We start from the raw sequence: 27513 nt of genomic DNA, 5'->3' as shown, positions 1-27513 counted from the left end.
GTGTGTGTGTATATATGTATATATAAAGAAATCAATGTTCTTTTGTCGAAAAGTAACTGCACAAGAGCTATTGCAGATGTTATAATGAATTATAGACCACAATATAAGATGTGTGAGTGCTGCGAGGCTGGCTAGGCTCACTCACTAGCTTAGTAATAGTCTTCTGTCTCCCAGCCTTGCAATATCAATGATTTGACTCCATGCCTCTGTAAAATGACAAATTGTGTGTGTCCCTGATGTTTTATTTATTTTTAATTTTAATTTTTTTAGAGATAGGGTCTTGCTATGTTGGCCAGGGTGGTCTTGAATCCTAGCCTCAAGTAATCCTCCCACCTTGGCCTCCCAAAGTGTTGAGATTACAGTCATGAACCACCACACCATGCCAGTTCCCTGATATTTGAGGTCATTTCAAATAGCTGAAATCAACCTTCATGTCCACAAATACCCAAAGAAGTCTACCATCTACACAATCCTTTTAGAATCCTATCACTTTTACCTGAAAATATTAATTAAAACGAAATGATCACAAAGAAAACAAAAAATTGTGAAAACTCTAGGCTCATGCCTGTAATCCCAGCACTTTAGGAGGCTTAGGCAGGTGGATCACCTGAGGTCAGGAGTTCGAGACCAGCCTGGCCAACATGGTGAAACCCTATCTCTACTAAAATTACAAAAATTAGCTGGTTATGGTGGCATGCGCCTGTAATCCCACCTACTAGAGAGGCTGAGGCATGAGAATCACTTGAACCTGGTAGATGGAGGTTGCAGTGAGCCAAGATTGTGCCATGCACTCCAGCCTGGGCAATAGAGTGAGACTCTGTCTCAAAAAAAAAAAAGAAAAAAAAACTTATGAAAGCTCTATAGGTGTTCCAATGAATAGATGTTTTAAATTGGTCTTTGAACTCAGTTCCAGGGGGATATCAGGTATTTTATTTATTTATTTATTTGTTTTTTGAGATGGAGTTTTGCTCTTGTTGCCCAGGCTGGAGTGCAATGGTGTGATCTCGGTTCACTGCAACCTCTGCCTCCACAACCCTGCCTCTGGCAGGAGAAGCAATTCTCCTGCCTCAGCCTCCTGAATAGCTGGGATTACAGACAGGTGTGAGCCATTGCGCCTGGCCCAGATATTTTCAAAGTAGTATTATATCTATTCCCTTAGCAACAAATGGGGAATATTAAGCACAAAGTGATGTAAAAATGTTTTTGTTAAGGTCAGTGGGCAAATCAAGGGAACAAATAAGGTTCTAAGTTGTGAAAGAGGCACCCTATGCCTATATGTGGAATGCATTTTCCTGCGGAGACTGTTTTGCATAGTGATTAAGTTTCCAAGTCAACCTGAAAAAAAAAAGGCTGTTTCACCCATATTGTAGCTAAACCTTTCAATCATTAAATGCTTATGCTGCACTGACAGTAGGTGTGTGTTAGCAGCATATTACCAGGTAATAGCGTTGCTGGTGGGCCCCTGCCCTTAAAAAGATTGCAGTCTAGTGACTGAGTGTGGTACCTCATGCCTGTAATCCCAACACTTTGAGATGCCGAGGTGGGAAGATGGCTTGAGCCCAGAAGTTGGAGACCAGTCTGGGCAACATGGTGAGACCCCATCTCTACCAAACAAACAAACAAACAAAAAAGACAGGCATGATGGCAAGCACCTATAGTCCCAGCTACTCAGGAGGCTGAGATGGGAGGATCGCGTGAGTCCAGGAAGTCAAGGCTGCAGTGAGCTGAGATCCAGCCACTGCACTCCAGTCTGTGCAACAGAGGGAGACCCTGTCAAAAGAAGAGAAGAGAAGACAAGAGAAGAGCAGAGAAGAGAAGAGAAGAGAGCTTGCAGTCTCAAGGAGAGAAAAGTCTAGTCAGTGGCCAATGCGGTGAGTGAGCAGCTGTGACTGTAACTGGGTAAGCATGGTTCATTGTGCACATGTGGAGGGTGGGTGTCACCCCATCGGCAGGGAGGGCAGGAGGGCGAGGGGAAAGCAGAAAACCCTTCATGGGGAGGTCAGTTTGATAATTAAATCGGGAAGTGAAGGATTAGCAGGAGTTAACTAGGACAAGGGGTAAAAGTCGGGGATAACAGAAAGTAGAATGGTGGTTGCCAGGGGCTAGGGGAGGGAGAAGGGGGAGTTGTTTAATGGGTATAAAGTTTCAGTTTTCAAGATGAAAAGAGTTCTGGAGACTGGTTGCACAATAATGTGAATGTACTTAACACCACTGGACTGTACAGTAAAAATGGTTCAGATGACAAATTTTAAGTTATGTGTATTTTTCCGCAATTAAAAAATGTTGGATAGGAGGAGATGAGGAACTGTGCTCCAGGCAGAGGGAACAGTATGTTCTAAAGCTTGGAAACAGGAAGGAGATTTGCATTAGTCCAAGGTCTTTTAGTTACTAGGAATAGAGGCGAGAAGGATCAAAACATTCTCTCCTTTTCGTGGATCTAGAGCTTGCTGCGAGGCCCCCTGTAAAAGGCTAAGTTAGCCTTTGGTGTGCTGCCATGGCCCCTTCTGTACTTTTCTCCTTCTAGTGTCCCCTCCTCCATGCAGCCGATGTTCTGCTGTTCATCCGAGCCCCCTGGGGCACTCCATGGGCCAGGCATGTTTCAACCCTTAAAGCTCTATGTACTTCCAAATTACTCACCTTTGTTTCCACCCCATCAGAATTTTTAGTCCCTCAGAGCAGCTGTTCCTAGCTAGGCTGCAAGAGAGCAACTATCTGATTAAATATACTTTTACTAAAGTGTGACAGACTATTCACCTCTCTGAAGTTTCAGAATCTTAAGAGGATACTTCTTAAACCAAGGTAAGTCTTTTATCGGTGAGATTTTAATGGTAGAATGAAGGGAAATGGTAACATTTTAGGTGCTATTAGAAAGAATATTTTGGTTTGCAGAGCTAGCCTGTAATCAGGCTTATCTTGCTTGAAAATTTGTTTCAGGACTTTGATTCTCCCAAACTGTTACTTTTTTTTTTTCCAGCTTCTCCTCTTCTCCCTATGATATCTCTGAAAGTTGCAAATCCTTTTTAGTGTTACCCACAAAAGGGTGTCTGATGCTGAGTAGGGGGAATTGGAGGGGGAAATGGAGGTTGGACAGAAGCCATTTGTTTGCATGGGTCATTACTAAGTCAAGGACTTCCTAAACCCTCATATATTGTCGGATGGAATTGCCCCTCTTTAGACTGATGCCACTATGAACCATGCTTAGTCATAAATATACAGGTTCCTTGGTTTCAAATCCTAACTTCACTACTTTGTGTGACCTTGGGCAAATCACTTAACCTCTCTGAGCCACATTGTCCTAGATGAAAAATGAAGATAATAATAGGATTTATCTGCTATCATTGCTGTGGGGATGAAATGAAATAATGAATGCAAAGCACTCAGCATGATGTTTGGCGTATCAGGGATATATAACAACAGTAGCTGTCACCACCACCACCACCAACATCATCATCATTTTTACTGAGGGCTCCTATTTAAGAGCTGTTCTGGCCCAGTTCTAACCAATGCATGAGACTGAGCAAAAACGGCATGGAAACTCTTTCTACTTTCGTCAGGATGTCTGCCCAAGGAAGATGGCAGGGGGGAGTGCAGAGGGCCAGACTCCCAGGTATTTCTCTGTTTACAGATTTTGAGATTGGCAAGGATATGATTGTGCCTTTTCTCTTAGTTTTGCAATCTCTGGCACAAACAATCTTTCCATCCTGATTTGCCTACAGCCCTTGATCTGTGGCACTGCCTCCTGCCTGTTCCTTCAGCAGCTTCTTCATGCAGGATTCATTGCTGCTCAGCCCCAAAAGAAGCAGCCAGGAGGCTGGGAGTGGTGGCTCACGCCTGTAATCCCAGTACTTTGGGAGGCTGAGGCGGGCAGATCACGAGGTCAGGAGTTCGAGACCAGCCTGGCCAACATGGTTAAGCCCCGTCTCTACTAAAAATACAAAAATTGGGCAGGCGTGGTGGCAGGCGGCTGTAATCCCAGCTACTCGGGAGGCTGAGGCAGGAGAATTGCTTGAACCTGGGAGGCAGAGGTTGCAGTGAGCCAAGACTGACAAAAGCGAAACTGCATCTCGGAAAAAAAAAAAAAAAGCAGCCAGGAAGACCACACACATTTCTCTGTTAATCAAAGACTATTTTTAGGAGAGAAAGTCTCCAGGTCATCATCCTTTCCTTGGTCTGAAGCAGCAGCAGCCATATCTGTGGGTGGAGGATGAGCTACAAAGTCAACCTATACTCCCAGTGTTTGCAGATCTCTCCATGGGGGAAATGAAATAGAAAAGGAATCTGAGGAGAGGCAGACCTGGCCTCAGTCATCTATTGAAAATACAAGCCTGAGTCTTTCCCAGATCGGCTCCTAGCTTGTGGTGTGTGCAGGGTGAGGGATGCACAACTCCAGGGGACAATGTCTACCTCATTATTTAGGGAACTGTGCAGTGGATTACCTTCAGGACCCACAGGACATCCCTGCAAATTATCCTTCCCCAGGCCAGCTAAGCATAAGCACTTGGTTCCATCCGATGTCTCTTCCTCACTAATATCTATACTCAGACCACGGGGCTGCCCATGAGTAACTCATGACAACAACACATTTCTCAGGCTTTCCAAGAAGTAAATCCTCTCTGCTACTTATTGGTATATTTGGGGAGAAATTGTGGGTTTCTGGAGGTCTATATATGAAATAATATGATCATGAGTCAAATTACCTAGAGAAGTAGAGGTAACTTTTTAGGGGAAAAGCTTACCTTTTAGGAAATGCTGACTACTAGGCCCGTCCTCTTTATAGCTGATATTTGAATTGACAGATTCATAGGCTGAAAAACAATAAGATATTTTATCTGAGAGAGGGAAAAAGTCTTGTAAAAATTTATTCCCTTATCCGAAGACAGGGGAAAACATGAAGTGGTTGCCTCGATGTTTAAGCTTTGCAATGAATTGGATTTTTTGTTTTTGGTTTTTTTGTTTGTTTGTTTTTACTTTTTGAGATAGAGTCTCTTTCCGCTGCCCAGGCTGGAGTGCAGTGGCACGATCTGGGCTCACTGCAACCTCTGCCTACCGGGTTCAAGCAATTCTCCTGCCTCAGCCACCTGACTAGCTGGGATTACGGGCATGTGCCACCACGTCTGGCTAATTTTGTGGATTTTTAGTAGAGGTGGGGTTTCGTCATGTTGGCCAAGGTGGTCTCGACTGCTGACCTCAAGTGATCTGCCCACCTCAGCCTCCCAAAGTGCTGGGATTATAGGCGTGAGCCACCACACCGGCCTTGAATTGGATGTTTTTGAAAATCCACAGATGATATTCTGGAGAGAAGGTTGATCTAGGATTAAAAAAGCATTGAGGAAAATAAGGTTTTTACCCAAGATGTTTAAAGGTAAAATTCTGTAGGGTCCATGATGATAAAATTCTGTAAGGAGAACTTTTGACAAAACAAGATCATGAAACAGTTAACGTTTGACACATGCTGCAAGATGCCCAGATTTGAACAGCAGCTGTGTCTCAGTGTGTGCAGCCATGGGGGATGACAGACAAGCACAAAAAGCCCCCCTCTCCGGTTGTAGCACAAACAGAGTGTTGGACCAGGGGAGCCAGGAGGGATTCTAGTCCGTCTGATTCTAGCCAAAAGACAGACAGGCTTTTTCACAGCCCCTGATGAATTTTTTTTTTTTTTTGCGATCTGCTAGTCACCTGGGGTGAGAATTATTCTCTTAGCTGTCCTTGTCAGTCAAAATGAAAATTACTTAAAACAATGCTGTCTTAATGACTGATGAGAATTAGAATGACAGACTTGTGAAAGTTAAGGGAGAGGTAATAGCAAAGAGGTCAATTGAGTGGGTCCTATATGAAGGGTTTTTTTTTTTTTTGAGACGGAGTTTCGCTCTGTCAGCAGGCTGATGTCAATGGCACAATCTCGGCTGGCTGCAGCCTCCACCTCCCAGGTTCAAGCAATTCTCCTGCCTCAGCCTCCCAAGTAGCTGGGACTACAGGCGCCTGCCACCACACCCAGCTAATTGTTTTGTATTTTTAGTAGAAACAGGGTTTCACCATGTTGGCCAGGCTGGTCTCGAACTCCTGACCTCAGCTGATCCACCTGCTTCTGCCTCCCAAAGTTCTGGGATAACAGGCGTGAGTCACCGTGCCCAGCGGGAAGAAAGGTTTTTAAAGGGAAATTTGGTGTGTTTGTATGAGAGGGAGAGAGAAGCAGAGAGAGAGAGAAGGGAGAGGGAGATGTGAGATATGAGGGAGAGAGAAGCAGAGAGAGAGAGAAGGGAGAGGGAGATGTGAGATATCAGGGAGAGAGCAATAGAGAAGAAAAAAAGGAATCCTAGAAAATTCAAACAGAAAAGACTTAGAGATCTTTTAGTCTACCAAACTCATCTCCAAATAATTCTATTTATTTATTTTTTTGCTTCATTGTCTCATTACCGATAACAAATAGACTAGAGAGGATGCCAAGAAAGAATGTTTGGGTCTTATTGATTTGCTAAACTGCGGTGGGGCTTGGCAAAGCCTGCCTCTCGGTGCTCCTGCATCTCAGGGCACACACACCGTCACGTGCGCGTGGATGGCTGAGGCTGAGCAGGCGGCCTGGGATTCTGAGCACCAACACTGGAGAGAGGAAAAGCCGTAATTAGTGTTAATTGTTGACCCTACGGTTCAAGAATAGATGCTCTGGAGAATGGGAAATGAGAACAAACATTAATTATTGAGTAGGGACCTTGGAGACAGACACTCTGGATTAAAAGGAGAGAGATAAATTGCATAATGAATGTTAATTTTCCCTCAAAGAATTGAGTGGTCGGTGGTTGAAAGGGAAAAAGAGGCTAAAAAACAGTCATGAAAGAGAAAACTCTGTGTGTGTCAGGTGAGAGGGTGGAGGAGGGTTACACAAACACTGTCTGTCACCGCCACCGCCCTGCCCTTTGCCTCGTAGCTCCCAAGAAGTTTGGTATCAGGATTTTCCTTAGAACTCATTATTTACCACAGCTGCCTGCTAGGAAGCTCAACCATTTCCCCTACAGCCCAGGAGCCAGAAAACAGCCACACTGCATTGCTGACAAGCTGAGAGGCATACGGCATGGGGATCTATTTTTTTCTGTGTGCTGGTGGGACTTTGACTTGGCTTGAGGGAGGCTGCCAGAGCGGTGGCCCTGTGGGTGCTGCTGTGGGGCCAATGTGGGCTCCAGGCCTTAGTTGTTGTTTTAGCTTAATTATAATACAGGAGACACACATGTCTCCCTTTCCAAAATAACCTTCTTAACTGAAAGTAAAAACAGAATAAAGATAATTTAGGCTAGGCGCGGTGGCTTACACCTGTAATCCCAGCACTTTGGGAGGCCGAGGCAGGTGGATCACTTGAGGTCAGGAGTTTGAGACCAGCCTGACCAACACAGTGAAACCCCATCTTTACTAAAAATACAACAAATTTAGCCGGGCGTGGTGGTATCCCAGCTACTTGGGAGGCTGAGGCAGGAGAATCGCTTGAACCCGGGAAGCAGAGGATGCAGTGAGCCGAGATCACACCACCGCACTCCAGCCTGGGCAACAAGAACGAAACTCAGTCTCAAAAAAAAAAAAAAAAAAAAAAAAAAAAAAAGCGAATTGGAGTAGAAGATTGGAGATGAGCCCTGTAGCCAATTTTATAAAGAGGATCTACAAACAGGCTTGTCATGGGTGGCCCAGATCTCAGAGTGCTGGTTGAGATGCTCTTGTGCAGTCAGCGGCCCCGGGGAGCATGCCTTTTAGGCATGGCTGCTCACTGCCTTCCACTCAGGCCCTCACCCAGTGCTGTCTGGCTGATTTTGCAGTAGCCTGAGCCCTCTGCTTTTTCTCTTGTCTGTTCCTTCATGCTAGCTCACGCGTTGGGTTGCATGACATCCCTCCTCAAACATCTGATTCCTTGTTGCCTAAACAGCAGCATTTCAGCTCTCTCCTGGCACACAAGGCTTTCCCTGGTCTGGCCCTGGTCTGCCTTCCAGGCCCAGCTTCTCCTCACCCCCGCATGAAACCCCCCCACAGTCCACTCACACCGTGCTGCTCCTCATTATCCATGTGTTCTCTACGTTCCTCTTTGTCCTTGTTCATGCTAATGTCTCGGCTGGCTGGCCCTCCCCTTCTCTGTCTATCTACTTCTCGTTTCTCAAAGGTCAGTGCAAATGGAGCTTCCTCTGTAAAAAGCCCTTCCCACCTTCCTAGGCTGCAATTAATGGGCCCTTCCTGGAATACCCCTGGATTGTGCTCTTAGGCCTCTGTGATGGCACTCATTTCATTCTGCCTTATGGTACAGTTATTGGCTTGTGAATCTGTTCTCCATGTGGACTGTGAGGTCCTTGAGGGCAGTGACTGCAGTGCCTGGGGTGTAGCCTTGGTGTGTGGAGTGAGGACAGACAGGCCTGGGAATGAAGCCCAGCTCTGCCCTTAACCAGGTAAGTGAGCTCCCTGTGTTTCAATCTCTTTACCTATGATATGTGAATGAAAATACTCACTTCTTAGGATCACTGGGATATGGGAACAAGATGACATGCACAGCAAGGTGCCTGAGGGTGTTTGCTCTCAATATTAACATCCTTCCATGTCCCTTGCATATGGGAGGCGTTCGGTACATTGTATCAAATGAATCAAACACACTCGTAATGGGCCTTCTTTGAGGTTCAATGATATTTCGTATTGGAATTTTACTTAATACTTTATAAGATGGAGAGCAAGTGTGATCTGATTTGATTTTCAGAAAGCAATGTGAAGTCTGTTGGCAGATATTATAGTTGCATTCTGTTAAGGCACAAGGTAAGCTGCTGTAAGACAAGAGACCCAAAAAGATAAACATTTATTCCACGTCCAGAGGTAGGCAGACAGGCCGATCAGGGTGGCTCTGCTCCATAAAGTTACCTGAACACCCTGGTTCCTAATATCTTAGTACTCCATCATCCCATACAGAATTGTTCTCTTCTACATGGTTGAAGCTATTACCACAACCAAGTCCAAGGAGAAGGAGAAGGGGAAGGGCAAACAGTTTCCTTTTAAGGAAATGACCTGGATGTGCATGTATTACTTCCATTCACTTCCCATTGGTCAAACCTTGGTCACGTGGCCATACCTAGCTGCAAGTGAGTCTGGGAAGCGTAATCTCTCTGTGGGCAGCCATGTGTTCAGCTAAAATCCAAGGTGGGGGGTTCTATTATTAGAATTTAGCTGAACACATTCTTCCACTATTCCTTTTGTAAATATTATTCAGTCAATATTCATAATATTCAGTCAATATTATGAGAAATACTCTGGGAATACAAGGTGTGTTCTCTGGGATATTCAGAGGTAGATGAGGGGGATCTACTCACAGGAATTTTCAATCTAGGAGGGGAAATAAGAAAAATAGTAAAAAGGATAAAAGATGTGAGGGAGTGCTTGGTAAGAGGCCCAGGTGGTAGGAATGAGTGGAATGTAAGGAAATAGCAATAGTTGTGGCTGAGGTGGTCAGGTAAGGCATCACAGTAGAGAGGGAACTTCAACTGGTCCTTGAAGCTTAAATACCTGGATAAAAGGGACTAGAGTCTGTGTGATGCAATGGGAAAAGCTCTGGCCTCACTGGATGAAGGAAGATCTGGGCTTGAGCCTTGGATTTGCCATATAAAAGCTGTGTGGCTTTGAGCAAATCATACCTCTTTGGGCATCAGTTTCCTTATCCATAAAATCAGAGGTTTTCTTTTCTCTTTTTGAGACAAGGTCTCACTCTATTGCCTAGGCTGGTGTGCAGTGGTGCAGCCATGGCTTACTGTAGCCTTGACCTCCCAGGCTCAAGCAATCCTCCCACCTCAGCCCCTGGAGTAGCTGGGACCACAGGTGTGCACACCAGGCCCAGCTAATTTTTAAAATTTTTTGCAGAGACGGGATCTCACTATGTTGCTCAGTGTATTAGTCCGTTTTCATGCTGTTGACAAAGATATACCCCAAACTAGGCAATTTACAAAAAAGAAAGAGGTTTAATTGGACTCACAGTTTCATGTGGCTGGGAAGACCTCACAATCATGGCAGAAGGCAAGGAGAAGCAAGTCACATCTTACATGGACGGCGACAGGCAAAGAGAGCTTGTGCAGGGAAACTCCCCATTTTAAACCATCAGATCTCGTGAGACTCATTCACTATCAGGAGAACAGCACAGGAAAGACCCGCTCCCATAATTCAATCCCACTCCCATGGGTTCCTCCCATGACACATGGGAATTGTGGGAGTTACAATTCAAGATGAACTGTGGGTGGGGACACAGCTAAACGATATCACTCAGGTTAGTGTTGAACTCCTGGGCTCACATGATCCTCCTGCCTCAGCCCCCCAAAGTGCTGGGATTATAGGCATGAGCCACCGTGCCTGGCCCAGCAGGTTTTCTAATTGTCGCATAGCTCTAGTGGCCCTGCATAGCCCCCCACCCCCACTCCTAGAACCATCTTAGGAGGGGAAGAGTTAGTTGGGCTGCAGAGAAGTTGGGAGGGACATAATTAGACCATCTCCACTTCAACCAGGTAGTTCTGCTTTTATCTGTTTTATTTACTAGTATTCTCAGAAAGTCTGATTAAATGATTCCTTTGCTTAAATACTGATGAAGGTGATGCCTAAGTTCCCTCCTGACTCTAGGGTTCCCTGAAACAGAACAAATGCAAGGGAGGTAGAATTCATAGCTTCACAGCTTCTGTAAAAAGTGACATAAGTACCATCATCTTAAAAAAAAAGAAATTATGTATTCTTCAGTACTTTATATTGATTTTTTCTTCAAAAAATGAATAGCTAATGGATTCAAAGCAAGCTATTTTTTATTTTTTTCCTTTTTTTTTTTTTTTTCCTGAGACAGAGTCTCACTCTGTTACCCAGGCTGGAGTGCAATGGCACCATCTCAGCTCACTGCAATTTCTGCCTCCCAGGTTCAATTCTCCTGCCTCAGCCTCCTGAGTAGCTGGGATTACAGGCACCTGCCATCATGCCCAGCTAATTTTTGTATTTTTAGTAGAGTCAGGGTTTCACCATGTTGACTAGGCTGGTCTCAAAACTCCTGACCTCAGGTGATCCATCCTCCTCAGCCTCCCAAAGTGGATTACAGGCATGAGCCACCGTAACTGGCTGCAAGCTATTATTCTTGACATATTTCTTCTTCGGAAGCCATAAAGTGGTGATAATGCCACCTTTTCAGCTACCTGTGAGGTAGGGAAGTCTTCGTGTTTCTAGGAATCACAAGAGGTTTTTGTCAAAGGAAATGAAGGAGAGTCCCTACTGTGTTTTAGCAGCTCTCTACTGGTGGCTATCAGGACACCTTCCAGAGTAGGCTGTGAGGCTTTGCTGGTATCACTACAGTGAGGGAAAGAACCCTGCTTCCTTCTGAAGGCTGGGACAAGCACAGCTATCACAGCCTGCCCTTCTACACCCACTCAACACTGTGGTACATGTGATAGACCTAACTTAGCCCCATGCCAAGCCTGATGGTAATCTCCTGTAATTTTTGTAAGGAGAGCTTTTTAGTCTGGGTTCAGCCCAGAACAGAAACTGCCTGGATATTTTAAAGAAGAAACAGAGTTACTATAGAGTAACTGCCTCTTATGCTCAGTCTTCATGAGTTCAGTGTCCAGAGCTTTGATGCTTCTGCCTCACTTCTGCCCTCCAAATCTCATGCAAGCACATCTAATTGGCAGAACACAATTTGCATCCAGCCCCCTAGCTGCAGAGGTTATCTGGGAAATGTAGTTTTTAGCCTTCTAGCCTCTGTGGTACAGGAAGGCTCACTGGAAGGAAACGCTGGGTGCCCAGAGACCATATCTAGCCACATTTTCCCTTATTCAAACATTTGACCTGAGATCACTAGTACTGGTAACATCTGCCAACATTATTTCTCATGAGGGTTATGAAAAACACTGAAAAGTGTTATGAAAAACACTATAACCACGTGGGGCTCCTATATTCCTGTATTTCTTCCTATCCAGAGATGGATGGATTGTGGACCCTATGATTCAGAATTGATGTTTAGAGAATGAAAACAATAATAGTCACAAATGATTGAATGGCTGAAATCCTGTTTCAGGATTTAGACAAAAGAACTGCTCCACTGAGAGAGTCTCCTTGGGGAAAGTGGCATATTTAGAAACATGCCATGTTAGAAGAACCTTAGAAATTATCAGTTTAGCATTTTCCAAAGTTTGCCAAAAACTTTTTAGATCCACATGATGCTTTACCAAAAACAAAGGCATTCAGTGATCAAATAAATTTGGGAAACAGTGCATATCCCCATCCTGAAGAACCATGGTGCACATCAGCGTATTGGAGGCTCTAGGAAGTCCTGCGGTAAGGGATCTGCTTAACTTTGGTCCACTGGTTTCCAAATGTATCTGGCCCTAGAACCTTTCCTTTTTTACACAATGCCTGTTAACCTTCTGAGGAATTGGAGTTTGATGGGACATGTGCTGTGAGGACTGAATCTGATACCAACTCCTCTTTTTCCATATGAGGAAGCTGAGGTCCAAGGCAATGAAGTTATTTGCCTGTGATCACAGAAATCCTGGGCAGTACAGGTGGGAATAAAACCAGAGGTTTTTTTTCTTCCTTATATGCCTTTATCAAAATTAATTCTCATCCCTTACATCTCTCGGCATCATCAATAAGGTAACAGCTACTAAGAGATGGGCTACTTAAGGAAAATCGTAATTTAAACAGTACCCAACCAACATGGAAGGATTCTTTTACTCATGGGGTCCCACAACCAACTTATCACAAAGGAAAAATGGGGAGAACAGAGAAAGTCAATCACTTAGCCTGTGTTTTACCCCTAAATGATCAGTGTTTTGAGACCAGCTGGGATATTCTTAGACTCACCTTTCTGTCAACCAAATCACAGACCATCACAAAATGACACCAAGAATACTAGTTATCTAGAATACTAGTTACCTATTACTGCAAAACAAATGATCCTGAAACCTAAAACAATAAACCTTTGTTATGTCTCAGTTTCTGTGGGAATCTTGGAGTGGCTTAGGTGTGTGGTTCTGGGGCAGCCTTTCATTAGGTGACAGACACAATGTCAGCCAGGGATGCAGTCATCTGAAGACTTGACTGGGGCTGGAGAATCTCCTCTCAAGGCACCTCCCTCACAAGCCTGGGAAGTTCATTCTGGCTGTTGGCAGGGGGCTTCTGTTCCTTGCCACGTGGACTGCTTGCCATAGGCTGCTTGAATGGCCTCATCACAGACATGGTGGTTGGCTTTCCCCAGAGTGAGTAATCCAAGACAGAGCGAGCAAGGAGGAAGCCTTGGTGCCTTTTATGACCCCAGTCTCAGAAGTCACATACCATGAATTCTGCCATAGTCTATCTTTACTTAGAAGTGAGCCATCATATCCCACTCACACTCAAGGGGAGAAGAGTTAGTTTTTCCCTTTTGAAGGGGAAAGTGTCAAAGAATTTGCGGATGTATTTTAAAACCACCATACTATGAAAGAGTTGCAAGGGGGAAGGATGCTAATTAAATGACAAATGACAACAACAACAATCAAGAAAGGCTGGGTGCAGTGGCTCATGCCTGTATCCCAGCACTTTGAGAGACCTAGGTGGGAGGATTGCTTGAGTCTAGGAGTTTGAGACCAGCCTGGGCAACATAGGGAGACCCCGTCTCAACAAAGAAAAAGTCGGGCATGGTGGCTCGTGCCTGTAGCCCCAGCTATTTGGAGGCTGAGGTGGGAGGATAGCTTGAACCCAGGAGTTTGAGACTGCAGTGAGCCATGATTGCACCACTGTACTGTAGCCTGTGTGACAGAGCAAGACCCTGTCTAAAAAGACAAAAAACACCCAAAAAACATTTTCTGAGGGTAAAAATCCATTTAGAACAAGAACAAATACTAAACAGAAACTCTGAAAGAGACCAGGAATTTAAATTTACATGGGACTTGATGTCCAACCTGAATCACTGGCATAAACATCCTTGAACTTCTTTGTAAAAAAAACTTCTGAATAAAAGAACTTCTGAGAGAAAACTTCTATTGCTGGCACTGTGACTAGGGAAGTACATGAAGGATTTGAATCAAGGATAAGCAATTCGGAGGGCATATCCAGTGGTTTGACTTGTATCCTTCCAAGTTAACTTTTCCTTTCTTAAGACTTTCAATTTTCTAAATGTTGCAATATCCCAACATGACCAAAAGGGTCAAATTCCAGCTCTAGTCTTCATATCTTTTTTTTTTTTTTTTCCTTCTGAAGGTTTATATTCATTTCCCTATGCTGTCTGAAAGCAAGATATCATGATCTAATTGCCTAAGAATTTATTTCCAAATAGTTGTTGACAGAGCCTGGAAGTCTCAGAAAGATCAGACAGATCATATTCCTTCCTTTACTCAAGAGTTTTTTTTTTTTTTAATTAAAAAAAAAAAAAAAAAGACCAACAACAACTATGATCCCTAAAGAACTTTCCTTTGTGGCACCTGGGGTATTCAGTCAATCAACAAGCTTTTCTTGGACATATGATGGAGATGAGACGTTCTCTAGGACTCATATATTGGGAGCTAAACAGAAAACAGATGCAGATAAATACAATAATCACAAAAGCAGGATTGAGACAGAGAGAGAGGAATGGGGCTGAGGGTACATCTAGGCATTTGTGTGCAATGAGGTGGATTTATTAAGGAAAATGTTCCAGAAAAGATGAACTTAAAGCTATTCTAAATATTTGGGGGCAACTTGAGCAAAAGTTTGGAGAGAAAAGAATGAAGACTGAATTTTTAGGCCATCAAAGAGATGAGCAAGGGGTGGGCTGGAATATAGTAGAAGATGAGGCTGGAGGGGAGGGTGGAGACAGTGATTAAGATGGTTTTGAACAAACTGATCTGCACAGAGTTTGGTGTGGTTGGAGCAATTATAGGTTGGTGCAAAAGTAATTGAGGTTTTTGCAATTAAAAGTAATGGCAAAACCGTGATTACTTTTGCACCAACCTAATATTTTGTGAGAGGAGAAAGTTTTTTCAGTATACTGTCTCCCAAACCAAACCAAACCAAAAAAAAAAAGAAAGCCCAAACCAAAAAAATCTTTGCTCATTAATACATACTCTTAGAAAAAGTCAGACCCCTATAAGGAAGATGTGGGTTTAAGATCTTTCACCACCTTCTTGGGCAACATCCTGTTACCATCAAGACTGAAGGTCAACCAACTGCCCATGGAGGAAAGGCTTGAGAAAAGTCAGTGGCTAACTGATTCATTCATTCATTCATTCATTCATTCATTCATTCATTCAATAAGCATGCAGTGAATGCCTTTAGGTTTGAGAGGCAAGTAGGATTAAATATACCGTCTGTGGGACTGGCAAGTCTTCATTTATCAGCATAAGTTTCATCTTTCTCTTTCTCCATGTCATGGAAATTATTGAAATATTTTTCAAAAAATTTCAGTAAACATTTATTGTGATCCTTCTATGTATATGTCAGGGACTATGCTAGGTGCCAAGAATACTGAAATGACTGAAGCATCATATTGACAATGGTGACAATAAACTTACAGCCTAAATATTTCCTTTTCTGCTTCTAGCTTTCGCTGTGCCAAAAGGGGGAACTATTTCTCCTGGAACAGAGCGGACAAATGTGCAGCAGGTGAACAGAATCATATTTGCTTTCCAGCTGCTGCACCAGCTGTGTCATGCTGACAGCGGCCTCCACCTGTCTAACTCCTGCTTCTACCAATTCAGAACCAAGATATTTTTGTACTCATATCCTGGTATAAACCAACTGCTGATGGAAGTTCTTTGATGCTGAATTTGGAATCAAATACATTCTACTTTCTGGAAATCCATATACTAGGTGGCTGCTTCAATAGCGGCGGACACAGATATAAAATGCAGCAATGGTCAAGGAATTTCTCAGAGGAGGAATGAATCCTCTCATTTTGGTGGAGGAACCTTGGATACAGGGAGGATGAGGGACGGACTCAAAGTCATCTGGCAACTTAGAGGCGAGGCCAGAGCTCCTCAAATCTCCTAGCTCTGAATCCGTGCTCTTTTTATTGAGCCAGTCATGACATAACCCCCCAAATGAGTGCAGCTTTTAATCTCCCACATCAAGGGGCCTGCTGGCTGCAGACTCATGCATACACATCACAGTGGTTTCTGGGTGGTTGATGCTCATCACCCTCTGACTTCATTTCTTTTTTCCTTTGCAAAATGGCTATTGCCCAGAGGCAGCATCTCTTTTCTAAAAAGTGAACATGCCAGAAGGGTTTTTGGAAACTGCCTTGCTATCTGTCAGGAGCCAGATGATTCACAGGGATGAACCAATGCTCATAACAAGGATACCTGATTGGATTACCAATTAGCCGCCTCCACCTCTGCAGGGTGGTTGGAAAGAAGAGAAAAGGCAGTGTTTAGTTTGGGCAAATACCAAAAGGACTTTATCATTCTCATCAAGGCATCAGCGTGGCACATTAGACCTCTTCCAAGCCATTCCACTGGAACTTCTCTCTCCAAATGCTCCAGCAAGAGTAAACTTGTTGTGCAAACATTGAATCATTGTGTCTGAGCTACAGAAGCACCTCTGTGTCGGTGAAAGGGGAGAAACTGGCTGACTTGCGTCTGTTTTTAATGATGTCTCTGCTGCTGGGAAAATTTGGAAGCTGCAGGTAACATCTTCCCCTTTGAAAAAAAAAACCAGGCTGCCCTGGAGTGTGTTAGCTTACCTTTACCCGATGGAAGCGCCTCGGTTTGGGTCTGCCCTGGGAGGGACAGGCAGACTTCTTCTCCATCTGGACCCAGCAAGAAGTGTCCCAGGGTGGGGTCGCTGGAATCTTCTTGAAAATAAGCACAAGCATGGACAGTGTCAACACCATGTTGGTGAGGGAGACAGACTGAACCTCGGCCATGTTCCTCTAGTCCCCTGTGGGCACATACCCATAGATGCACGTGGGCTCAGGTGCCTGCCAGAGTACAGTGGGAGCCTGTTCCTGGGACTCAGCAAAGCGGGGCTATGCTTCAGGCTCTGCCTTCTGGGGGTCAAGGTGGGATGAACAGGGAGGGGCTGCCACTCGCCTACATCATGCCTTTGGGAGAGCCTGGCTACCTCACGGGCAGGGCTAAGCAAGCATGGGCACTCTGTGTGAAGGAAAGGGAGTCCCTTCCTTCAGCCGTGTGCAGCAGCCCAGCCCCTGGAACAGGACTTCCTGCTTCCTGCCTCTGCTGTGCGCCTCCGTCAGATGTCCTGTGCAGTACTCAGCATACACAGCCATAACCTCTAGATGAAATACTGGGATGGCTTGGTGATGCCAGGGGCTCAGGTCAAGGAAAAGGATGCTGTGTCTCCCTAGTTACTTAGAAAGATTGAAGGTATTTTTTATAACCTGACTGTAAAAGTGAAAAAGAAGTCATTTATTCCCCACTTGAATCTCAATGCTCAACCCAGAACACTCCTGGGACTAGATTGTGAGGTTTCCCCCATACCAAACAATTCTCCAGCAGATACCAACTGGTTGTCCTATAATTTAATTCAGTTCTGACACTCTCTACCGGGAGATGGTGTCAGATCCCACAGGGTAGGGCTCAGTCCACAAGATTGCCCCCCCCTCCACTTCAGATGCCAATTGCAAGTCCCAGATCGTGACCTATACTTCTGACTGACCGGCTCTAAATTGGGCCTCCCACAATCCTCCCTCTCCTTGGGTTCAACAGTTTGGTAGGACAGCTCACAGAACTCAGGGAAACACTTACTTACATTTTCTGGCTTATTTATAAAGGACATTAGAAAGGATGTGAACAGCCAGATGAAGAGATGGGCGAGGATGTGCCGAGCTTCCATACCCTCCCTGGGCCTGCTGCCCTCCCACCTAGACACGCTCAGCAACACTGAAGCTTATCAACCCGTGGTCAACAGCTAATAAAGAGCTTGATCTGCAGTGTCCCCTCCCCTTTCCTGGAGGTTGTGGCTGGAAACTCCAACCCTCTAATCCTCTTATTGCTTGGTCCTTCTGGTCGCTGGCCCCATCATGAGGCTACCTAGGGGCCTTACCCTATGTCACCTCATTAGCATAAACTCAGGTGTTTTCAAAGGGGCTCATTATGAATAACAAAAGATACTACTATCATTCAGAAAATTCCAAGAGTTTTAGCTTAGTAATAGAAACCAGGGACAAAGACCAAATTTATTCATATTATACCATACTTACCTTCCCCATCTCCAAGACAAAGGGGCCAGGAGTCCAGCTACCTGGACTAGCAGGCCATCCGCTAGAGTGGATGCTAAGGAGCACACACGTACACATGCACACTTACAAACACACACTGACATATTCATACTCTCACAGGGCATGCACACACACCCCCATACACATGAACAGTGACATACATGAGCATATGACACACATACATTCACAAGACTGAATATATAGATATCTACATGCATATGCAGCCATGCCTATGTAGATGTGCACAATGACATGCATGCACACAAGCACACACATGTACTTACATGGGCATATAAGCACACATCCCACACACATTCACTTACACACATGCACACACCCAACACACACACTTGAGGCTTCAGGCTGCTCTCTTGTCCCAGTCCTGGTCTGGGCATTCTATTCCTTTTTTTTTTTTTTTTTGAGACAGAGTCTTGCTTTGTTGCCCAGGCTGGAGTGCAATGGTGCTATCTCGGCTCACTGCAACCTCTGCCTCCTAGGTTCAAGTGATTCTCCTGCCTCAGCCTCCTGAGTAGCTGGAATCACAGATGTGCACCACCATGCCTGGCTAATTTTTTTTTTTTTGTATAAAAATACAAAATATCTCTACTAAAAAGTAGAGATAGAGTTTCACCTTGTTGCACAAGCTGGTCTCGAACTCCTGACCTTGTGATCTGCCCACCTCGGCCTCCAAAGTGCTGGTATTATAGGCATGAACCACAGCACCTGGCCACTGGTATTTTATTCTAATCAGATTCTCCCTTTATAAGGATGTCTAAAGTAGGTGTGAGTATCCATTTGCTGTGATGTGTCCCAGGCCATGCAACTTTCTAGGAAGGCCCCAGGTGGGGACATAACAGTACACTAAGTTTGGTTCATTTGCATCAGAATTAAAGGAGCATTGCTGCCACACAAGTATAAAGGGGAGTGGTTTGTGAAAGAGAGGTTCCAACCTTGGAATGGTTTCTAGGTGAAAACAGTGTCTCTAGGGGTAGAGAGAGTGTTGCGGGGAAGGAAGGGATTTAATTTTGACCATCTCAGCCTGAAACAGAAGCTGCAAACACAGAATGGAACTATTAATCTGTGGATTTAATTTATGCTTAAAGAATTCAATTACATACGCTCTGGGGAGAGAATGAGAGGGGGGTGTGCTGGGCAGGGGGAGAGAGAGAGAGTAAGCGAGACTGATTTAAATACTGAGGCATTCTGTCCCTGAGTGAGCATGAAATGAAAGATGTGAAATCTGTTGCCTCCATGATGGCTCTCTGTTCCCATATGCCTCTCAAAGTGTGAGTTTCTCGCAGCCCTGAGTGTGATTCTGCTGTTAACAGAGGTACCTCTTTCTTTATACAATCTGTCCCCCAAACACATGTCATCTCCTTCATCTGCTGCTCAAACTGAGAAAGCAGTCCAAGCCTTCAACGAAGGAGAAACAGCTGCCTGGACCACACGTTCCTGAAAATGGTCTGTCAGTCTCCAGTGTGGCACCTTCCCGGGGATTTTCCGGGGTAACTTGGACTCTAGGCAATTTTTGCTCTATAAGCTACCTTTAGGTGGAAGCCCCAGGGGAGCTGCTCTTGCACTGTCCTTGCATTATTGCTCTGTATAAGCATCTTAGTCCCCTCCTTGACTATTAGCTCCTTAAGGATAAGCACTTTAAGTAAGGCTAAAACCTAGAGGGAATGGCCTTGCCCTGCCTCACCCTTCCCTAGGAATCAGGGTCCTTTCGTCTCTGTGAACAGGCTCTGCCCTGGGCTGGAGTTGACTTCTGTCTGGGGACTCTCCTGTTGGCAGGCTCATCGGGCTCTCTTGCCTCAGGGGGCAAGGGTTATGGCTCAGTTTGGAGTGTGCCTGGTAAATCCAGTAGTGTGTCTCCCCCAGGAGCGCAGGGAGCTGTGTCATCAAATGCTGCTGCCAGGAGTGAAGAAAGCACAAAACAGCGTGGCAGTGCATGTCGGTGCAGCAAACCCTTAAAACATGTACTGACCCTTTAGGAATATGCATGGGGAACATTAATCCCACTGACATCATCAGAAACTGTGTCAATTACCCCTTTTCAATGGAGTGCCTTTCAGAAAACTTCCATCACAGCAGCCACACGGCCCTGGAAATGAGCCACATACCAGCCAGTGGGGGGCATCTGTGCACCCTGGGAATGGTTACCTTGAGCTGCTGGCAGTGCCCTCCTGGACGCTCTCATGTGCGGGAGACATGGGGGGCTGCTGCGGCCTGATGTTCTGGGGCTATCCAGGCCATTCTGGCTCTTGGGACTTTTTTTCCCTTTAATCGGGGGTAGAAGATCCAATGGTGGGGCCGCATCGTGGGGCGGGGCATCATCATCTTTTAAAACAAAAGGGGAAAAAGCCTGTGTGAGAAACCAGAATCAGCAGGAAGGAGAAGGAGGCTCTCTTCTAACGTGGTTAAAGGACCTCTGTGTGAAGACTGCTATGAAGAACGGGTAATTGTATTGTGGCTAGAAGGGAGAAACCGTCCTGGTGTTAGGATGGTTTATTCTACTCATTCTCAGGTTTGTCCCTCTTTTCCAGTCCTGCTAAGCAGCAGGGACCTGATATCTCCCATGGCCAAAATGACATGACTCTTGACTAGAATTGTGGCTGTTCATTTGGAAAATTGCCAAGAACTGGGAGGAACTGAGTGGTGGTTGTTTTTATTCTCATCTTATGGATGAAATCCTGAGATGGAAGGAGGACTGGAGAGGGTGCAAACTCCTTCCACCCTCAGTCCCAAGGCTCTGACTAGAGAGATCCCAGCTTTAGAGCTGATGAGATTATTGGATACAGATTTCTGACCACAAAGTAGTTTTGCTAGGCAGAGTCAATGATCACATTCCTTCGTCAGGGTTAAATAAAAAGTGCTACCTTCCAGATGGGAGTCAAAGGGCATCAGGATTGACGGTAGCATTCCATAAAGCATACCCTACCCTCTGCCTCCATTTTCTCTTCTCAACACCAACAGGGCCTGCTCTAGGAAGCAGGAAACACAGGAACCCAAGTGACTGAGGGCTTGGTTTCGCCTCTTTCAGAGGAAGTGGTCTTTATTTCACATTTAAAACAATAGTTGCTATTAATATTTGGGTTTAAAAATTGGCTTCATGTGGTCTCAAATGATCACAGACTACTAATTCATTAAAAAGAGGCAAAGTGTCTTTACAATGGAAAAATGGGGCAGACATCACCTTTAACCAAATAATGAAATTTAACATCACCTGCAATGGAAGAAACTGACATTTTGTAACCCTTGATATGATGGGCCGAGAAAGACACAACGTCACCTCTGTGATATTCCTGCCAAAAAGGTTTGATCTGAATCTCATTATGAGGAAATAGAAAAATCCAAATTGAAGGTAATTCTGCAAAGCAACTGGCCTGTCTTCTTAAAAAATGTCAATATCATGAAAAACAAGACTGGGGGACTCTTCTCGATGAAAAGATTCTATCGAGTGGGACCACTAAATGTAATGCATGATCCTGAGTTGAATTCTAGGTTGAAAAAAAGCTATAATAAAGGAACATTATTAATATAAATAGAGAAATGTGACTATGAATTAGAAATTAGAAAGTACTATTATATCAGTGTTTGCTTTCTTGAGTGTGGTAATTGTATGTGGCTAGGAGGGAGAATATTCCTGGACTTAGGAGATACGTGCTGATAAGGGATAAACGGTACAATGTCTGCAACTTACTCTCAGGTGGTTAAGCAATAAAATAAAAAATATACATATGTGTGGATGCATGTGCCACCTCTGTGGCAATGGAGCAGTCCCACTCAGCATCAACATGCCCATGCAGCAGGGGCCTCTGTGTGACGACTGCCATGATGAACTGCCTCTTTGTTGTTGTTGTTGTGGTTGTTTTTTAGACAGAGCCTTTCTCTGTCACTCAGGCTGGAGTTCAGTGGCATGATCTTGGCTCACTGCAACCTCCGTCTCCTGGATTCAAACAATTCTTGTGCCTCAGTCTCCAGAATAGCTGGGATTACAGGTGTGTGCCACTACACCCAGCTAATTTTTGTATTTTTAGTTGAGATGGGGTTTCACCATGTTGGTCAGGCTGGTCTCGAACTCCCGACCTCTGGTGATCTGCCACCTTGGCCTCCCGAAGTGCTGGGATGACAGGTGTGAGCCACCGCGCCCAGCCGGAACTGCCTCTTTAGGTCCCTTTCTTTCTGCATCTACTCCCAGGTTCGGTCGCATGCATAATTTATACCAAGGGGCTTCTTAAACCAGTTTCTTCCTGGCAGAGTAGCAGAGGAGGGACAAGTTCTGGCACTCAGTTCCTGGTGGACATGGCAGCTCAACACAAGTATAGGGCAGTGCAAAATGAACACTACGGAAGATGAAAAATCACTGGTGTCCTTTGTCTCATGGCTCCAGCTGTGCACCTCGCATTGTGGCCCATAAGCAGAAAGGTGCTTTTTTCTCTATTTGCAGGGTGATCCCTGCCCATATTTGGATTTTTTTAAAAAAGGAAACATTAAAGTCTTTAGGATCATTAACTCCCACTTAAGAGATAGACCAAATAAGCCTCTGCCTCAATAATCAAAGGACATTAAATGTTTCGAGGATGTCCTGATCTAGGTTCATTGTTTGGTTTATTCTTTTATTCTTTTTTGTTTTTTTGGTATTAGTTAGAAAATCACTATGTTGGGCTTATTCTGAAAGGAAATGTAGTATAATGGAGTAAGAATATGGATTCTGGCACTGGAAGCCCTGAGCTCCAATCCTAGTGAGGCCACTTATAGTTATGTGACCTCAAACATACTACTTATCTCTCAGGGCTTCTGTTTTCTGATCTGTAAAAGGAGAGGATTGCTGTGAGGAGTACCTAAGAGAATACATGTTAAAAACTAAGAACAGTGCCTGGCACAGAGGAAGAACTCCAAACACATTAATGTGCATCTTCCTATTTCTGATGCCAGCAGTCAGAGGTCACTTGACATCTGTGATACTGTCATCTTGCACATGCCTTTTGGAAAGGAGGCTCAGCTTTCTGAAAATGGGGAGCTTTCTAAATATGGCCTGTTACTTCCGACCTATCCAACACATAAACACAAACACTTAGATGCACCCATGTGTATATTTTCAAATGTCCACATGTCATGGAAATTGAAGACTTTTATCAATATTATGGATTTTTTTTTTTTTTTTTTTCAGACAGGGTCTTGCTCTGTCACCCAGGCTGGAGTGCAGTGGCACAATCTCAGCTCCCTGCAACCTCTGCCTCCTGGGTTCAAGTGATTCTTGTGCCTCAGCCACCTGAGTAGCGGGGATTACAGGTGTGCACCGCCACGCCTGGCTAACTTTTTGTACTTTTAGTAGAGATGGGGTTTCGCCACATTGGTCAGGCTGGCGAACTCCTGACCTCAAGTGATCCCCACCCACCTCAGCCTCCCAAAGTGCTGGGATTATAGGCATGAGCCACCACACCCCACTGATATTATGGACTTTTTAATGAATAAATACCTATTTATAAACAGATTAGAGATGAAATTTCATTGTTTAAAAATACAGGATAAACTGTCAGGCATGCAGCAAACTTTCAGGAAGTTTCATGCCTTTCTACATCTGCAACCAGAAACTAGTAGTGGGATGAGTTAGGGAGTAGGTAACTGGTGAACTGGACACTGTTAGTTTTAGTGCAGCACTTTGGTGAAGGCAGCTCCTGCCTGCACAAAGGCCATCTTCCAGTGGTTGCCAGTGAACGAATCTCCCTTCCAGCCTCCTTTTCCTTGGCTGTGGACCGTTGTGTGTCTTGCCTTCCTTCCCTTCAGAGTGAGGTTCCCGAGGGATGCTGGAGGGAGGGAGGAGCTACCTTGAGGTGAGAGTGTGTCCCTGCCCGCGTCCACTGGGAGATGCACCGTTAACTCCCGTGGCGTTTCTAAGGACACAGGCTTTAGGGGCGGTTTCCACACAGGCCTGGCTTCTTCGCTTCTTTCTGGTTCTGACTTAGGGTGTGGAGCACCTAGGAGACAAAGAGGAGGCTGAGTTGTAGCAGAGGTCTGTTGTTTTTGCCTAATGTCTCTTCTTTTGGGGACCTATGCCTTCCTTGCTCACACCACGTGGTTTGGTTGGAGCAGTGTCCATTTGCTGATTCCAGAGAGGGGCATGGAACTGCAGCCTGGCATGGGAGTACCTCATTGCCTTGGCCAGAGAGATTGGTTCCGAGGTGGGCACATGACCCTAGTCCGGTCAATCACGGGTGATTTCTGCGCTTTGCAAGAGCTTTTAAGAGGCATATCCTTTCTATAGAGGTTAACAGGAAGGAGATTGGCAGGGAATTGCAGGAAGACATCTTTATCACCTCATGGTAAGAGCCTGCTTGAGAGGAAAGGCTAACAGAGTTGAGAGACAAGTACTGCGCACATATTTTCCGAGGCCTGGATTCAGCTGCTCCTGCAGTTACCTGATTCTTGCATGAACCAATTCCTTCTTTCTTTCTTTCCTTCCTTCCTTCCTTCCTTCCTTCCTTCCTTCCTTCCTTCCTTCCTTCCTTCCTTCCTTCCTTCCTTCCTTCCTTCTTTCCTTTCATCCTCTCCCCTCCCTTCGCTTCCCTCTTTCCTTCCTCCTTCCTTCCTCCTTCCTTCCCTCTCTCCCTCCCTCCCTTCCCTTCTTCCCTTCCTTCCTTCCTTTCTTTCCTTCCTTCATTTCTTCCCTTCCTTCCTTCTTTCCTTTTCCTTCTTTCCCTCTCTCCCTTTCTTCCTTCCTTCTGTCTTTCCTTCCTTTTTCCCCTTTCCTTTCTTTTAGCTTAACACATTTTGAATTAGGCTTCTGATGCTTTTAAAGGAGGGTCCTCATGACATGTAAATGAGGGAAGAACTCCATGAATTCACTTTCTTTGTACCCGATTCCTATGTTGCATTGTCAGTGTGTTGGCAAGCTCGGTGCATCTGGTTTTAAGAATCTGGTTCATGATGGCCTGGTGGTTTTCCTCACCTTCCTATCAGGGTCATCATGGAAAATAATAAGATCGAACCCAATCTTGTGAATAGTCTTGTCTCTCTTTTTATTAAGTGTGTGTGTGTGTGTGTGTATATATATATATATATATATATATATATATATATATATATTTATTTATTTATTTATTATTATTATACTTTAAGTTCTAGGGTACATGTGCACAACATGCACATTTGTTACATATGTATACATGTGCCCCATGTTGGTATGCTGCACCCCTTAACTCGTCTTTCACATTAGGTATATCTCCTAATGCTATCCCTCCCCTCTCCCCTCACCCCATGACAGGCCCTGGTATGTGGTGTTCCCTACCCTGTGTCCAAATGCTCTCATTGTTCAATTCCCACCTATGAGTGAGAACATACGGTGTTTGGTTTTCTGTCCTTGCGATAGTTTGCTCAGAATGATGGTTTCCAGCTTCATCCATGTCCCTACAAAGGACATGAACTCATCCTTTTTTTATGGCTGCATAGTATTCCATGGTGTATATGTGCCACATTTTCTTTTTCTTTTTCTTTTTTTTTTTGAGACGGAGTCTCGCTCTGTCACCCAGGCTGGAGTGCTGTGGCTGGATCTCAGCTCACTGCAAGCTCCACCTCCTGGGTTTACGCCATTCTCCTACCTCAGCCTCCGAAGTAGCTGGGACTACAGATGCCCGCCACCTCACCCGGCTAATTTTTTGTATTTTTTAGTAGAGACGGGGTTTCACCGTGTTAGCCAGGATGGTCTCGATCTCCTGACCTCGTGATCCGGCTGTCTTGGCCTCCCAAAGTGCTGGGATTACAGGCTTGAGCCACTGCGCCCGGCCTTATGTGCCACATTTTCTTAATCCAGTCTATCATTGATAAACATCTGGGTTGGTTCCAAGTCTTTGCTATTGTGAATAGTGCCGCAATAAACATATGTGTGCATGTGTCTTTATAGCAGCATGATTTATAATCCTTTGGGTATATACCCAGTAATGGGATGGCTGGGTCAAATGGTATTTCTAGTTCTAGATCCTTGAGGAATCGCCACACTGTCTTCCACAATGGTTGAACTAGTTTACAGTCCCACCAACAGTGTAAAAGTGTTCCTATTTCTCCACATCTCTCCAGCACCTGTTGTTTCCTGACTTTTTAATGATTGCCATTCTAACTGGTGTGAGATGGTATCTCATTGTGGTTTTGCTTTGCATTTCTCTGATGGCCAGTGATGATGAGCATTTTTTTCATGTGTCTGTTGGCTACATAAATGTCTTCTTTTGAGAAGTGTCTGTTCATATTCTTCGCCCACTTTTTGATGGGGTTGTTTGATTTTTTCTTGTAAATTTGTTTAAGTTCTTTGTAGATTCTGGATATTAGCCCTTTGTCAGATGGGTAGATTGCAAAAATTTTCTCCCATTCTCTAGGTTGCCTGTTCACTCTGATGGTAGTTTCTTTGCTGTGCAGAAGCTCTTTAGTTTAATTAGATCCCATTTCTCAATTTTGGCTTTTGTTGCCATTGCTTTTGGTGTTTTAGACATGAAGTCCTTGCCCATGCCTATGGCCTGAATGGTATTGCCTAGGTTTTCTTCTAGGGTTTTTATGGTTTTAGATCTGACATTTAAGTCTTTAATCCATCTTGAATTAATTTTTGTTTAAGGTATAAGGAAGGGATCCAGTTTCAGCTTTCTACATATGGCTAGCCAGTTTTCCCAGCACCATTTATTAACTAGGGAATCCTTTCCCCATTTCTTGTTTTTGTCAGGTTTGTCAAAGATCAGATGGTTGTAGATGTGTGGTATTATTTCTGAGGGCTCTGTTCTGTTCCATTGGTCTATATCTCTGTTTTGGTACCAGTACCATGCTGTTTTGGTTACTGTAGCCTTGTAGTATGGTTTGAAGTCAGGTAGTGTGATGCCTCCAGCTTTGCTCTTTTGGCTTAGGATTGTCTTGGCAATGCAGGCTGTTTTTCGGTTCCATATGAACTTTAAAGTAGTTTTTTCCAATTCTGTGAAGAAAGTCATTGGTAGCTTGATGGGGATGGCATTGAATCCATAAATTACCTTGGGCAGTATGGCCATTTTCATGATATTGATTCTTCCTATCCATGAGCATGGAAAGTTCTTCCATTTGTTTGTGTCCTCTTTTATTTTGTTGAGCAGTGGTTTGTAATTCTCCTTGAAGAGGTCCTTTACATCCCTTGTAAGTTGGATTCCTAAGTATTTTATTTTCTTTGAAGCAATTGTGAATGTGAGTTCACTCATGATTTGGCTCTCTGTTTGTCTGTTATTGGTGTATAGGAATGCTTGTGATTTTTGCACATTGATTTTGTATCCTGAGACTTTGCTGAAGCTGCTTATCAGTTTAAGAAGATTTGGGGCTGAGATGATGGGGTTTTCTAAATATACAATCAT

At 44.5% G+C, this 27513-nt stretch overlaps 1 protein-coding gene and 1 long non-coding RNA gene across 2 annotated transcripts in view; one reads left to right on the top strand and one right to left on the bottom strand.

The window, feature by feature from the left end:
- Window positions 1-27513, bottom strand: part of KIAA2012 — a 138618-nt gene that overhangs the window by 73619 nt on the left and 37486 nt on the right. The window contains exons 9-12 of the mRNA XM_015110675.3: window positions 23989-24138; window positions 20321-20497; window positions 16664-16774; window positions 4737-4805 (exon numbers count right to left, since the gene is read on the bottom strand). Of these exons, the coding sequence (XP_014966161.3) occupies window positions 4737-4805; window positions 16664-16774; window positions 20321-20497; window positions 23989-24138 (507 nt within the window). The remainder of the gene's footprint in view (window positions 1-4736; window positions 4806-16663; window positions 16775-20320; window positions 20498-23988; window positions 24139-27513) is intronic.
- Window positions 2376-17872, top strand: LOC144333456 (uncharacterized). Its single transcript, XR_013402116.1, has 2 exons — window positions 2376-2799; window positions 15524-17872. It is a non-coding gene; the product is annotated as an uncharacterized LOC144333456 (long non-coding RNA).

This window comes from Macaca mulatta, chromosome 12 (assembly GCF_049350105.2).
Source record: "Macaca mulatta isolate MMU2019108-1 chromosome 12, T2T-MMU8v2.0, whole genome shotgun sequence".
Classification (NCBI taxonomy): Eukaryota; Metazoa; Chordata; class Mammalia; order Primates; family Cercopithecidae; genus Macaca; species Macaca mulatta.
Note: the sequence above shows the minus strand (reverse complement) of the source record. Positions and strands in the feature narration are given on the sequence as shown.